This window comes from Geotrypetes seraphini, chromosome 19 (genome assembly GCF_902459505.1).
Source record: "Geotrypetes seraphini chromosome 19, aGeoSer1.1, whole genome shotgun sequence".
Classification (NCBI taxonomy): Eukaryota; Metazoa; Chordata; class Amphibia; order Gymnophiona; family Dermophiidae; genus Geotrypetes; species Geotrypetes seraphini.
In genome coordinates, this window is record NC_047102.1 from 7,766,737 (window position 1) to 7,781,748 (window position 15,012).

A 15,012-nucleotide genomic window follows, 5' to 3' on the forward strand; every position below is an offset into this window, starting at 1 on the left:
TGCCAGAAAGTTCTTTTTCACCCAGAGGGTGGTGGACACATGGAACGCGCTTCCGGAGGCTGTGATAGGCCGGAGCACGTTACAAGGCTTCAAAGAAGGTTTGGATAGGTTCCTAAAGGATAAAGGAATTGAGGGGTACAGATAAGAGTAGCGGTAGGTTATAGGGATAGTCTGGGACCATTGCTTAGGCAATGGGCCTGATGGGCCGCCGCGGGAGCGGACCGCTGGGCGAGATGGACCTCTGGTCTGCCTCAGCGGAGGCAACTTCTTATGTTCTTATGTTCAAGTTTATTCAGATTTTTGATTAAACGCTTATTCAAAATGCAAAGTGATTTACAAAGTATTAAAAAATAACATATAAACAAATAAATATTTTGACAAACTGTACATACTTGGCCAAGATAACAAATCTACTAGGGATCAGACAAGTAAGACATACATGACTAATAACAAGTACATACTGGGTAGGAGGAACTGACGAGTTCCTAGGAACAAATAGGAAAGGGGGGAAAAATACAATCGTTATAGAAAGAAAAAAAACCCAAACAATTAAGGTCAATACAAGAGGGAGTTGGGAAGATAAGAAAGAGAAGCAAAAAGAAGTAAATTGTGGACACTTTCCCCAGAGGTGAATGTAACCATTCAACATTATTAAGAATCATGTGGTCAGCTGAAGGCATCTTTAAAAAGAAAGCACTTTAGGCTGCTTTTAAATTTTTGTAAGTTTTTTTTCGATTCTTAAGTATAAAGGAAGAGAATTCCAAGTCATAGGAGCGGTCACAGAAAAGATTAAGATACGACGTGTACCAATTGTTTTTAAAGATGGAACATTAAGAGTATGCTGTGAAAGAGATCTTAGAGCTCTGGGGGGGGGGGGGTCGTAAGGGATCAAGAGTCTGTCTATAAATGCTGGGGTGTTGGTCTGTAATGTTTTAAAAGTCAGGAGAGCATCATTGTTTGTACCGTGCACCCTTGGGGTGCTCTGGCATTGTTTTTGTTGTTGTTTGCATCAATAAAAATTGTTTGAACCTAAGACTCCAAGTGCAGAGCACTGGTCCAGGACTTACTCTCAGCTTATTTCTATCACTTGGATACTCTGAAGGAAAGGTGAGACAGGGAGATAGAACACACACAATTAAAGACCTTCAAATAATACATTCGCAGGAGGCAGACTTCTTTCAATAGAAAGGAAACTCTGGAATGAGGCTTCATAGGATGGGGTTGAAAGAAGGCACATTCTAGTGTAATACAGAAAGGACAGTGGCTACCCAGAGCATTGTCCCGGCGGAGGTGGTGAAGACAAGGACGGTGTCCAAAGCGTCACCGAGGAAGTGAAAGGGATTGCAGAGGTTCAGTGTGGATGGGCAGTGTCTAAAGTCTTTTATCCGTCCTCATGTTCTGTGTTTTGCAATTGGTGGCACTCTGGGATCCAAGAGAGGAGAGAGCTGCTGGCTATCTCAATATGCATATTTATTTATTTTTTCTGTATAGTCAGTAAATATGATGAACATTTCCGCGACCTTTCTTCATGAATTGCTCACACTTATGCCACAAAACCAATTAAACCACTTTATATCAATGTCTTGTGAACATCCACTTACTCTGACTGATCTCAGCCTCACTTCTCCAGGCAGCACTGCAAAACCAGAGGGAAAAAAATAGACTTTTTACTCAAGATAACCTTTTTACACTTTACAAACATAATACTTGTTAAAGAAAATAGGTTCTTACAATGAAAATCTTTTCTAGGAATATGTAATCAGCTAAACATATAGCAAGCCTCTATTTTTGACCTAAAAAATTAAGAAATAATGAACAGCAAAGGACAACAAGATTTACAGAAAACTTTGGGGGGGGGGGGGGATTTAAAGAAATTATACAGGAAAATTCTTAATTTGACTTCAGCAAGAATCCACTTTACGTCCACGTCATTTAAATTATACATCTGAAGGAGTGGATAACAGCTATAGGAACTGGAGGTTGCCTTGATTCCAAGAAATTCTTTAAATCAGGGGTGTCCAACCTTTTAGCTTCCCTGGGCCGCATTGACCCCCCCAAATTTTTTTGGGGGGGCCGCACAAATGTGCAAACACAAGACAGAGGAGGGAGCCGGCAAGACGGTAAACACCCGGGGGCAGCAGAGGAAAACACTGCATCGCCCTCGACCAGGGCCGCACAAAATACTTCATTGGGCCACAGGTTGGACACCCCTGCTTTAAATGTTCTGGGTCTCCAAAGTCTTAATACATTTACATGGAAACTGAAGGAAAAAAATCCCTTTGAGAGCCAACACTTGAGATTTAAGGGCTAAAAAAAGCCTCTCTCCTCAATTACGTGGCTCTACAGAGATCAGGAAAAATCATTACCAAATGACCCAGTAACTTAACATCCTTAAAATAAAAATACAAATGAAGAATCATATTCCAAAGCAAAAGTTGCAATAAGGGGTTGCCTTAGTCAAGAGAACTGCTGTGTTCCACTCTTGTACCAAATTACACGCATAACTGTTCTGAAGTCTGTCCTTTAAATCAGAACCTTACTGTGAAAGGACAGCACAGCGTTCCTGTTTCATATGCCCTGATCAAAACTGGAAGACCTGGGAGAGCAGTCGACTTTAATTTCTCTCTGCTTCCTGCTAGTGACCCTTTGTGACTTTCTGGGAGTCACTCAACACCTCACGTCACTAAGGCAAGACTACAAACTGCTACGAAAAGGTTTCATCAGATCAAGACTCAGGGCGATACAATGTGCTAACTGAGGTCAAAGAGACTGAGCTGCTTGCAATCTTTAGGCCAGGTTTCAAGTTTATTTAAAATATTTGATATAATCGCAGTATCCAAATCCAATGCGATTTGCAAAATTAAAAATAGAAAAAATAAAAAATTTCCAACAAACAGGACATTAAAGACAATTATGGGGGGGGGGGGAAAATGGATTAAATACAATTCGAAAATAAATAAAAAGGAAGGGTAAGGACACAAAAGGTTGGGGAACGGTACCCACTTAATTTCTACTTAACAGTGTTCCTTGTCCAGATAAATTCCAGGGAATGAGATAATGCGATTATGAAAAGGGTCAGTTAAAGGCGTCCTTAAACAGCCAGCTTTTGAACTTAGTAAGTAATTTTTCTTCTCTTATATTGAGAGGAAGAGAGTTCCAAATTTGGGGAGCTGTAACAGAAAAGATCGAATCCCTCCTTGAATAAATAATTTTTAGTGGGGGAGTTACCAGCAGGGATCTTTCTTCTGATCTAAGAGATCTTACAGGAGTGTATGGTATTAAAAATCTTTCTAAAAATGCTGAGGCTTTGTTTATTAATATCTTATGTGTCAGTAAGGCAATTTTATAAGCGATTCTGTGCTTTACCGGTAACCAGTGATTTTCCTTTAACAATGGGGTTACATGACCAAATTTTTTTCTATTCGTGATAATTTTTATTGCGGTGTTTTGGATAATCTGTAGTCTACGTGTTTCTTTTAAGGTAATTATATATGTCATTCGACAAGGATGTAAATATTCAATAGTTCATTTAGTGAAAATCAATCGTTGCTCAGGCAGTACACATCCACAGTATAACAAGGTAGCGTTGTATTTCAAGAGTATAGCTAACGATGCAGCTCGTACTTTCAGGGATCCTCAGACTGCCACCTGAGTAGCATAACTCAATGTGCCATGGATCCTCTTCGATCCCAGCCTAGCAATAATATTCTTAGTATTGCAAAGTTATCATACGTTCTTGATATCTTATATAGGCATGGTGCAGATTTCAGATGAATTTTTATCTTGACTTAAGCGTAGTTCATCCCCTTGCCGACGCATTTCTCAATCCTTTATCAAGGTCAGAACCATTGTAAGAATCTATTTTCTTTCCCAAGTGTTATGCTTGTAAATTGTAAAATTTGCAACAACAAAAAGTTATCTTAAGGGGATGAACGACGCTTAAGTCAAGATAAAAATTCAAATCAAATATCAAGAACATATGATAACTTTGCAATACTAAGAATATTATTGCTAGGCTGGGATCGAAGAGGATCCATGGCACATTGAGTTATGCTACTCAGGTGGCAGTCTGAGGATCCCTGAAAGTACGAGCTGCATCGTTAGCTATACTCTTGAAATACAACGCTACCTTGTTATACTGCGGATTCGACAAGGATCACATCAGCCTCTGATCTCAGCTCAGTTCGTAAAATTCCTACAGTCAAGGAGAATAGATTTTGTTTCTACCAATGAAAGGAGTATTTCACAGACTTACAGATTTTCCAGAATGATTTTGGTGAGCAGTTTCTTTAGACTCTGGTGGAAGTTTTCCGGAAAAAGTCCGAGAATGTCTTCAGCAGCGGTAAGGCCCCTGAACAGCACATGGCGGGTGAGTTTGTGCAGTGAGCAGATCAACTGTGGGAACGAGAAGAGGAGACGGATTAATTGAGATAGACAGAGGGAGCCCCGACCATAAAGCTTAGTGCCTCGGCCCTTCTGAGTCGCAAAGGAGACAGTCCCTGCTCGAGTGAACTTACAATCTAAACAATCAAGACAGACAAACGGGATGCCAGGGTGGGGGTTACAATTAAGAAGGGATGGTTAAACTGCTAGCTAGAATGGTGGGCAGAGGGCAGTAGGGTTATGAGTTGAAGGCTATCTCAAAAAGGTGGGTTTTCAGCCTACTTTTCAACGAGGGAAGTGGCATGGTGGACAGACTCAGGTAGTCTATTCCGGGCATATAAACTATGCTATTGAAAAGGGGGCTAGAAGCAAATTTTTTAAAAAGTTATATAGAAATGTCTTCCCACCCATGGTTTCCGCTGCTTGCTTTGGATATCGGTATCCTTCTACAGCAGGGGTGGGCAAACATGGTTCTCGAGGGTCATGACCACGTTGGGCTTTCAGATTTCCACCATGAATATACACAAGAGTTTTGGGAATGTGGTGCTTCTGTTGTATGCAAATAGATCTTGTGCATATTCATTGAGGAAATCTTGAAAACCCGACCAGGTTGTGGCCCCTGAGGGCCGTGGCTGCCCAATCCCGTTCTACAGCCTGTAGATTACATAAGTTTTCCTTAATTATCATGCTAATTGGCTTCATGCTATGTCAGATCTATCGTCCTTACATTATATTCTCTCCCTAAAGCCATCAGTAGCAACATTCCCTCATCTTTGGTATTCCCTAGAATTTTCCAATATTTTTGCCTGGCCGGCCTCTTTCGGTATAGCCGAGAAGGTGGAACCGATGCCGTCAATCAACCTCACAAGCCGATCATCGTGAACCTTACCTGACTTGCCTCCTCTGGCGTAGCTGAGAGGCTGGAACTAGTGTTTTCAATCAACCTGTCTGAGCCAACTGCAGTGCTGGAGAAACAATCGTTGCACAGCTTTTTAACATCTTCTTTGGAGGATGCCTTAGACATGGGAAGAAGGAAACCATCGAGTTCAGAATTCATGAAATCAGCAGGAAACGCATATATTACTCTCACAGGAAGCTCAGTCAGAGCGGCTAAAGGTTCAGCATTTACTGAGACACAGCACATCACAAAGTTGCTTAAACAGAAGAAAATAGCAATGTCAGATATCTTTGGTACCTTCAACAAGATTGCCAAAACAGCAAGGTCCTCGGCCATGTGGCATATATAGTAAATAAAGCATTTTAATGAAATGGCAGCTTTAGTACATCCAGCCCTCAATCGGGAAAATAGGTTAAGAGCTGGATCCTCTGGATCCCATGCATTTCACCTCAAAAGAGCTGCTAGACCAGCAGCTCTAGACCCTCACAGACCGCTCGATATTGCAAGTCAGTAAGAGCGTTTCAAACTGATTCAGATCTAGGAATCTGGAGGGGGGTGGGTGGCGTGTGGCAAAAGTCACAAAAAAAATCAGTCAGGGCTACGTTTCTCCTTCCAAAGACAGCTCCCAGTAACTTCTGCTTGAAGTTCTACGAGACTGAGAATGGCGAGATAATTCAGACATTATATTGCATAAATCACTACGAGCCAATCTGTATTTGCTTAGAAAACACTTTGGAACTTGACTTCTAACTGTTTTCTTTAAAAAGTGTGTTACTCTTCTTAATGAGATTTCCATAAACAATTGCATTCATGGAATGAGGCATTAAAGGGTGTGGTACCTTAAAAATTCCCACCTGGGTGAATCTCTTCATAACAATTTTCAATTCTATGAGGAAGAAAAGAGGAGGATATATACTTTTTGCACTACTTTGCCCAAGGGAAGAAAATGGGGCTGCACCGCAATGTGGATTTTCTTTGTCCAGTAAGAATAGCACTTTGGACACTTTTCTTTAATGCAAGATTAGGGGGGGGGGGAGGGGGGTGTCAGTCCTTACTAACATTTTCTAGTACATCTTTCCAAGGCTTTATTCTCTTAACCGGGTGTCAAGATAGGAAATGCAACCCCCACCCCACCCTTCAAAAAAACAAACAAAAACCCCAACAGCAACAGTAAAAAAAAAAAATAAATATCTGTTATAGTCATTCTTATTAGCCAAAGAGAGCAGAAGTATAAAACAGGGGGGGGGGGGGGGGGACTGGCATCCTCAATGGCCACAAAGCGAGGCTGTCAGGCTACTACTTATCACTTGTATAGCGCTGAAAGACATACGCTGTACATTTTAATTACAATTCAAACTCCTCTTACTTACCTACAAATGCACTCACTCAGCTGCCCCTCACTATCTCTGTTCACTTATCTCCCTCCTATCTGTGCCCTTCTCTTCAATTGCTATCTCCACACTCCGTCCCTTCCGCCTCGCTGCACCATAAGCTTGGAACAAGTTGCCCGAACCCCTATGGCGGGCTCTGTCTCTGGCAGTGTTCAATGCCCAGTTAAAAGCCCACCTCTTTGAGAGTGCTTTCCACTCCTAACTCCTCTCACCTTGGGTTCTGCATCCCCACCCTCTATGTCACGTGTGTCCAAGTTAGATTGTAAGCTCTTCTGAGCAGGGACAGTCTATAAATGTCAACCCACCTCTTCGAGAGTGCTTTCGACTCCTAACTCCTCTCACCTTGGGTTCTGCATCCCCACCCTATATGCCATGTGTGTCCAAGTTAGACTGTAAGCTCTTCTGAGCAGGGACCGTATATAAATGGCAACCCACCTCTTTTGAGTGCTAACTCCACTCACCTTGGGTTCTGCATTCCCACAACCCTATATATCATGTCTGTCTGTCCAATTTAGATTGTAAGCTCTTCTGAGCAGGAACCATCTATAAACGTCAAAATGCACAGCGCTGCCTACGCCTTTCAGCGCTATCCAAATGCTAAGTAGTAGGCACTAGGCTCAGCACCCCAACCAGCCAGAAATCTGATAGCCCTGCTACTGAGCCAGGAAACCCAGATCCCCCAGCCCCAGTCGCCTAAGCTAAAGCTCAGAGGGCAGAAGGGGCTCGGGCCAGACCCAGATGCAAACACGAAGGGGGGTGGGGGGGGCGACAGGGGCCGATCGGGACCGGCAGCCCTCGAATACCTTCAGCAAAAGCTGCAGAGCAGCAAAGTCCTCGGCGCTCGGCGCAGCCATCTTGCTCTCTGTCACGTGACTGGCGAGGCCCGGATTCGTGACCGAAGATTCGCTGCGCACGCTGGGAAATGCAGTTCAATTCGGGGTGGAGGCATTTTCTTTTCCTTCCCCCTCCCCCCTCTCTTTTTGGGGTTTGGGTTGATACCCAAGTCCATCTTATTTTCTCTGCAAGGGACTCCCCAACCCTTATCTGCCCTAATTAGACTGTAAGCTCTTCTGAGCAAGGACCATCTATGCAGCATTAGAAGAATGATAACTAGTGGTAGTCGACTGCTGACCTTAACCATCACTCCATCCCCTTGCTGTGCTTCTGCCTGAATCCCTGTTAACATGAGGCTCCTATTATCGTGGATAGACTGGTAAACAGGAAACCCTCCCAAACACTGTTTACTTTGCATATATAGAATTAACTCTGATGCAAGGAGTTCATTGCTTCCAAGTGCTGTGGCTGGGTTCTACAGAAGCCAATGCCCCATCAAGTCAAGTAGGTTTGTGGTAGACACAAGCAAGTCAATACCAACCCTACAGGAAAAAGTGGGACAAAATAGGGTTGGAAGAAAAAACTCCCCCAAAAAAACACTCCTTGCTGGTTTCCTCAATTTAAACAAACAAACAAACAAAAAAGGATCTCAACATAGATTAAAGGACTGTGCTGAGATCCTTTTGGTTTAAATTTATTAAATCAGTGTTTTTACTTTTCCAGAGCCGATGACATATAAGAACGTAAGCAGTGCCTCTGCTGGGTCCATCGCGCCCAGCAGTCCACTCACGCAGAGGCCCATCAGGTCCAGGACCTGTATAATCCTCTATCTATACCCTTCTATCCCCTTTTCCTTCAGGAAAACATCTAATCCTTTCTTGAACCCCAATACCGTACTCTGTCCTACCACGCCCTCTGGAAGCTCATTCCTGTTGTCCACCACCCTTTGGGTGAAGAAGAACTTCCTAGCATTGGTTCTGAATCTGTCCCCTTTTAATTTTTCCGAGCGCCCTCTCGTTCTTGTAGCTTTTGAAAGTTTGAAGAATCGGTCCCTCTCCACTTTCTCTATGCCCTTCATGATCTTGTAAGTCTCTATCATGTCCCCTCTAAGCCTCCGCTTTTCCAGGGAAAAGAGCCCCAGTTTCTCCAATCTTTCAGCATATGAAAGGTTTCCCATACCTTTTATCAATCTTGTCACTCTTTTCTGAACCCTCTCGAGTATCGCCATATCCTTCTTAAAGTACGGCGACCAATATTGGACGCAGTACTTCAGGTGCGGGCACACCATCGCCCGATACAACGGAAGGATAACTTCTTTTGTTCTGGTTGTAATACCTCTCTTGATAATACCTAGCATCCTGTTCACCTACTTAGAGGCCGCTGCGCACTGTGCCGACGGCTTCATTGTTTTGTCCACTAGTACCCCAAAGTTCTTCACTAGGCTACTTTCACCTATTACCAGCCCTTCCATCAGGTTTCTGTTTCCTATATGTAAGACTTTACATTTCTCTACATTAAAATTCATCTGTCATTTATTCGCCCACTCTCCCAGTTTGTTCAGGTCCCTTTGTAAATCTTCACAATCCTCCTTAGTCCTGACTCCTAACCCAAGTAAAAAGTTTTGTGTCGTCTGCAAATTTTATAACTTTGCACTTCGTCCCTGTGTCTAGGTCATTAATAAATATATTGAACAGCAGTGGTCTGAGTACCGACCCCTGCGGAACACCACTCGTGACCCTTCTCCAGTCCGAGTAGTGGCCCTTCACTCCTACCCTTTGCTTCCTGCCTGCCAACCAATTTTTGATCCATCTATGTACGTCTCCTTCCACCCCATGGTTCTCCAGTTTCCGTAGTATGCGTTCATGAGGTACCTTGTCAAAGGCTTTTTGGAAATCCAAGTATACGATGTCTATAGGGGCCCCTTCGTCCATTTGTTTATTAATTCCTTCGAAGAAGTACAGTAAGTTCGTTAGGCACGATCTTCCCTTGCAGAAACCATGTTGGCTGGTTTTCATCAGTTTGTTCCTTTCTAGATGCTCATCGATGCTGTCTTTTATCAGCGCTTCTGCCATCTTCTCCGGGACCGAAGTCAGACTTATATTGTGGGTCCATGTTGGATTCTATAAACATATAAACTGCCTAAATAAAGGATTTTAAAGTTAGACACCTTTTGACCTTACTTTCCCACTTTTTCCTGTGTTAGATATATGCCATGCTTGGCATTGCCAGTGGGCACCCTCTGCCTCCACTTTTGGACATCTAACGCTGCTCTCCTGCATCCCCACCCTCTCCTGGTCTGAATTTCATGGGTTCAGGGCAGGCAGCTCTAAATGTGCCAGTTTCTTGGCACCACTTCTTATCTGTACCTAGTAGCCACTAGTGGCATGGGCAGTGGTGCCAGGCCGCAGCCCCTTCAGCATTGTTTATACTGGTCCATAAATGGCATTAACTCAGATGTAGAAGTGAGCAAGGCCAACACTATTGAGGCTGGGAGGAGTATTTTGAAAGCCATTTATTGGGGTAAATAATTCTTTGTCTGACTTGGCTGAAATACAGTCCAAAAGAAACCCTCACAACACATCGGATTGTATCTAAGATTTTATATTTTAATACAGGTTTCTGTTCAATTAACTCATTTTCACCCAAGGTTGACTTGTACTGTTCCTTTCCCACTCTTCTTCTCATTAAACCGCTTCGAACTTCACGGTATAGCGGTATATAAGAAATAAATTATTATTATTAAATTATTATTGGCTGAAATAAACCTGGGTTGGGGGGGGGGGGTTTCCCAATGTTTTTCTCATTGCTATTTTGAAAGCCTGTACAAACAGGAAGAGTACAATTTGGTTTAAAAATTTACATCAAAGGCATCTCCGGGAACAAATCCAGTCTTCTTATACTGAAGATCATATCATTAAAAATAGTTTCCAGTGGCCCCTATGTCAGATTTAATCTTTTTCACAGTTTAAACTTTTAAAAATTGTGTCCAGATCTTACCAAACCTGTGACCAAAATCTTCCTCCCCTAAGGTAATTTGTTCCCATGGATTAGGAAGTCAGTTTTCCAAACCATGTGTTCAGGTCACTTGGCCTCTGAAAATTTCCCTCCTCCGCCTTGCCATAACCATACGAGGGGGGTGCTGAAAGGTTCTCAGTCCAACCAGTGGCGTAGACAGGGCGAGAGGCGCCCTCCACCTCCACACGCGCCTTCCCCGCCCCCTCCTGTCGCACGCACGCTGTTTCCCTTCCCCCATACCTCCGTAATGTTCCTGGTGCGAGCAGCAACCCCCAAGCTGCTGTGTCGCCAGTGTCAGCTCTTCCTCTGATGTCAGTCCTGGATTTTAACTTACACCCCAAAGCAACGTGGGATTTACAGTTCTTGAAATCAGTGCTCTAGGCCCCATCATGCATCAGGATGAGGTTGACAGAAATCCAGGACTGGCTTCAAACTGGGTAACTTGGAGCCTCCGTGTTGCAGCTTCTCTATTTCCTGTCTCTTTAAGTCCCACCCACTGGTCTAGTACGCCCATCCAAAAAAACATCCAGGAGAAAACATTTGCAGGGTTCTTGTAAAGTGAAAAGATGAGGTAGAGGTTAATGCGACTGCGGCAATTGGGTGCGTACGAAATACTAAAAGCCCTTTTGCATCTGCACACCCCCCCCCCCCCCCCCCGCACAAAGAAATTCTAAAAATATGTGTACCTAACTTCTGTCTCTTGTGAGAAGTTACAGTACTTAGAGCTCAGTAGAAATATGATCTATTTAATCACAGTTAGACTTTGCCGGTGAACCATGCTTTGCTCTGTGTGTCTGGTGATGGTGGGGTCTGTATTGTCTAAACTAAACCTTAAGTTTGTATACCGCATCCTCTCCATAAAGATAGAGCTCGGCACGGTTTACAGGTAATTCAATAAATGAGGGAAGGACATAATAAGAAATTAGAGGTTATGAAGAGGATAGCTAGCTTTACGTTTTGGAGAAAAGACAGGTTTTCAGATGCTTTCGGAATAATTGGAATGAGCCTAGGTTCCGCAGCGGGGCAGGGAGGTTGTTCCAAAGCTCAGTGAATTTGAAGAAAAGGGATTTCCCTAATTTACCTGCATACATAACGCCTTTTAATGAGAATGAGAAAGAGAAAGAGAGAAAAAAGAGAGGAAGAGAGAGAGAAAAAAGAGAGGAAGAGAGAGAAAAAAGAGAGGATGAGAGAGAGAAAAAAGAGAGGAAGAGAGAGAAAAAAAGAGAGGAAGAGAGAGAAAAAAAGAGGAAGAGAGAGAAAAAAAGAGAGGAAGAGAGAGAAAAAAAGAAGAGAGAGAGAGAAAAGAGAGGAAGAGAGAGAGAAAAAAAGAGAGAGAGGAAGAGAAACTAAACTAAACCTTAAGTTTGTATACCGCATCATCTCCATAAAAATAGAGCTCGGCATGGTTTACAGGTAATTCAATAAATGAGGGAAGGACATAATAAGAAATTAGAGGTTATGAAGAGGATAGCTAGCTTTACATTTTCAATAGATAGCTTTACGTTTTGGAGAAAAGACAGGTTTTCAGATGCTTTCGGAATCATTGGAATGAGCCGAGGTTCCGCAGCGGGGCAGGGAGGTTGTTCCAAAGCTCAGTGAATTTGAAGAAAAGGGATTTCCCTAATTTACCTGCATATATGACGCCTTTTAACGAGGGGAAAGATAGTTTGAGTTTGTGGGCGGATCTGGTAGTGTCAGGTCTCGAAGAATTCCAGGATAGTGGGATTAGGGATGCCAAAGAACTGAACTAGGGGGGGAAAAAAGAGCAAATTCCTAGGGTGATCCATAGAAAGCCCAGGATACACACTGATATATGCAAATACACTCACATACAGACATTCCAAAACACACAAGCATAGACACCCTCAGCGCTAAAAATCTCTTCCAGGTCTGTCAGAGCCAGAGACTAGTGCTGGAGTTTGGAGACTTCTTTTCCATAACGCACGTCCAAAACCTATGTCCCCGCTCTCTTGGCTTCTGCTCTGCCACTCCAGCACTAGTCTCTGGATTTGACAGACCTGGAAGAGATTTTTAGCGCTGACGGATCCTAACACTTTTCCCTCCCTATGCTGAGACGGATCCGTCAGTGCTAAAATCTCATCAAGGTCTGTCAGCGACAGAAACTACAAGCGCCACAGACACGGAACGACACGGACCTCAGATTTTTAAGGCCTTACGGGTTTAGATCCGCAAGGTCCGTCAGGTCCGCGTTTTATCCCTTCCCAGGTTTACATGAGCTTATATATAGAATGGAAGAGTCAGGGGGAAAATAGTTTTCAGTTGCTTGCGGAATAGTTGGAGAGAGCCCAGGTTCCGCAACGGGATAGTAAGGTCGTTCCAGAGACCTGTGATTTTGAAGAGAAGAGATTTTCCCAGTTTACCTGCATAGAGAATACCGCGTAGAGAGGGGAAGGATAGTTTATATCTTTGGGCGGGTCTGGTGGAGTCTTGATTAATCTGTCCAGTTGTTTCTCTTTTACCAATACACTGTCATCCTCGTGTTGTCAGCTGCAAAATGTTGCAATCCAGTCCCTTTTGTCCAGCAAGGTGTAACCCTCTCCCCCCAGCAATCAAACCTTTCCCAATTTGTAGGGCGCTTTCTCGTCATTCTAGAGCTCAAACCCTCCCACTTCATTTGCCCAAGATCACACAGATGTGGTGCCGCTGCTGCAACCCAAATCTGGCCAAAAGAAGTGAGCGCCCCTGCAGGACAAAGCTCAGAGCTTTCCCGGCCCCGGGGGTGGCGCGTTAGCGCCGGAATCCGCGTTAGGAGAGCGCGCAGCGGCTGTTTTCGCACCGGCAGCTTAGAGAGGAGTAGGTTGAAAGCGGCCGCGGCTCCTTCCCACGTCCCGAGGAGGGCGGAAGGGCTGCAGAATCCCCGGATCCGGAGCCTCCCGGGGCACGTGGGTCCCAGGCCAGCAGGACGGATCTCCGCCAGCGAGTGGTGGATCGGCCCGGCTGGACGGGCAGGGTGAGTGTGCCAGCGGTGGGCACCAAGCCCCCACCATATCTCTGACTGCTACTTCTAAAAAGGGGGTGAGACTGATTGGGGCTATTCGAGGTCTGTTTGCAGTTGCCTTTCACATGCTTTTTCCCTTGTTTCTGTCTTCAAACTCTGGATAAAGTAGGATTTTTCTTTTTTTTTGGGAGGGGGGAAGGAATATAAAGAGTCAGGTCCCAGCTGCACTGCGTCTTCCTGACCTGTTGAAAGAGAAGCTGCTGCTAATTGGGTCTGATGACCATTGCAAAGGGTCCCTGGGCGAGCAAACTCATGTTTATTTATTTATTAATTAATTAAAAAGCAACAACAACCCCCAAAGCCTCAAGCTTTTCTAATCAACGTTATCCTATTGTTCAAATAAGTTTACTGTTCTTAAATGTATTTTGTTATTGTAAAGTTACCCCTAATTTTAAGCTGTAAAGTGCCTAGAAACCATGCACAGGCGATTTCTCAAATGTTAAGGATACTAGTTAAGCCGCGTGAGACGTCTCGGTTTTGACAGGTCTCTTTGCGGTTTCTGCTGGAAGCGACTCTTTTGTGCATCTCGCGTTCGGCGTGCAAAGCGTTCCGCGCGCCTGAAACACTTCCAATCCCCTGCCTCCGGCCCAGCCTTTTACTCCAGGGGAAAAGCAGCAAAAGAATTAAACCTCCTCCTGCAGTTTGTTCAAGGACTGGAACACTTTTTTTTTTATTTGTTCAAACTTTACCCTGATGTTCCATTTTTTTATGGTTGTTTGTTCCTCTCTTGAAATTTCAAGAACATGTTGAATCAAAACGCTCGTTTTCCCAGAAACACAGAATAGAGAGAAAACATGTGTGTTTTACAAGACCTTAAGGAATCCTTTGATTTAGCATGGGTTAAGTGCCCTCATGCAGGCTGTAGGTATACAATACACTCTTCCCTCCGTATTCGCGGTGGTTGCGGGCGAAACATAGCCGCAAATAACTTTTTATATGTTATTCGTGAGTTTTTTTTTGTAACAGCCTACCGTTTTTATTATTGAAACCGCGAATAACTTTTTTTTTCGGGCTGATAGGCAAACAGCGAATTTATCCGTGCATTCTGGGAAGCAGCGATTTTGAGGGTGAATGCTGGTAAGCGCTAAACTTTTTTACCGGTACAGTACAGGTATTTTACTCATGACGTAATTTTTTTTGAGGGGGGAGGGGCAAATAAGTGAAACCGCGAGTGCTGAAACCGCAAATACAGAGGGAGAAGTGTTCTGCATTTAGCATGCATTAAGGGCCCTTTTTCCAAATTCACAGTAAACGCACCAAAGCTCATCCCGTTCCTTTGGTCTTTGCTGCACGATGACACTGCGGCTTTGTAAAAGGGGCCTTAAATCTATGATCACAACGTAGTAAAAAGCTCCCCGAAAGCACTTTTGCTAAAGCTGATTCTTTTAGGCTCCCTTTTGACTAAGCCGTGGTAGAGGTTTCCACTGCGGCCCGGGGCGCTAAATGCGCCAACGCTCGTAGGAATTCTATGA

General features: G+C 43.9%; 2 protein-coding genes across 4 annotated transcripts in view; one reads left to right on the forward strand and one right to left on the reverse strand.

The window, feature by feature from the left end:
• The window catches only part of TRAF6 (TNF receptor associated factor 6), a 333,270-nt gene that overhangs the window by 6,803 nt on the left and 311,455 nt on the right, over positions 1-15,012 (reverse strand). Inside the window, exons 1-4 of one of the 3 annotated variants that reach the window (XM_033927933.1) lie at positions 12,903-13,044; positions 5,273-5,398; positions 4,256-4,395; positions 1,602-1,636 (exon numbers count right to left, since the gene is read on the reverse strand). In XM_033927933.1, the coding sequence (XP_033783824.1) occupies positions 1,602-1,636; positions 4,256-4,395; positions 5,273-5,398; positions 12,903-12,908 (307 nt within the window). In that variant the 5' untranslated portion in view covers positions 12,909-13,044. Of the gene's footprint in view, positions 1-1,601; positions 1,637-4,255; positions 4,396-5,272; positions 5,399-7,475; positions 7,577-12,902; positions 13,045-15,012 lie in introns of those variants that run through there. The other 2 variants (XM_033927932.1, XM_033927931.1) reach the window with 2 other exon arrangements.
• The window catches only part of PRR5L (proline rich 5 like), a 49,758-nt gene continuing 47,942 nt past the window's right edge, over positions 13,197-15,012 (forward strand). The window contains exon 1 of the mRNA XM_033927936.1: positions 13,197-13,492. The gene's annotated coding sequence lies outside the window, so the exon portion shown is untranslated. The remainder of the gene's footprint in view (positions 13,493-15,012) is intronic.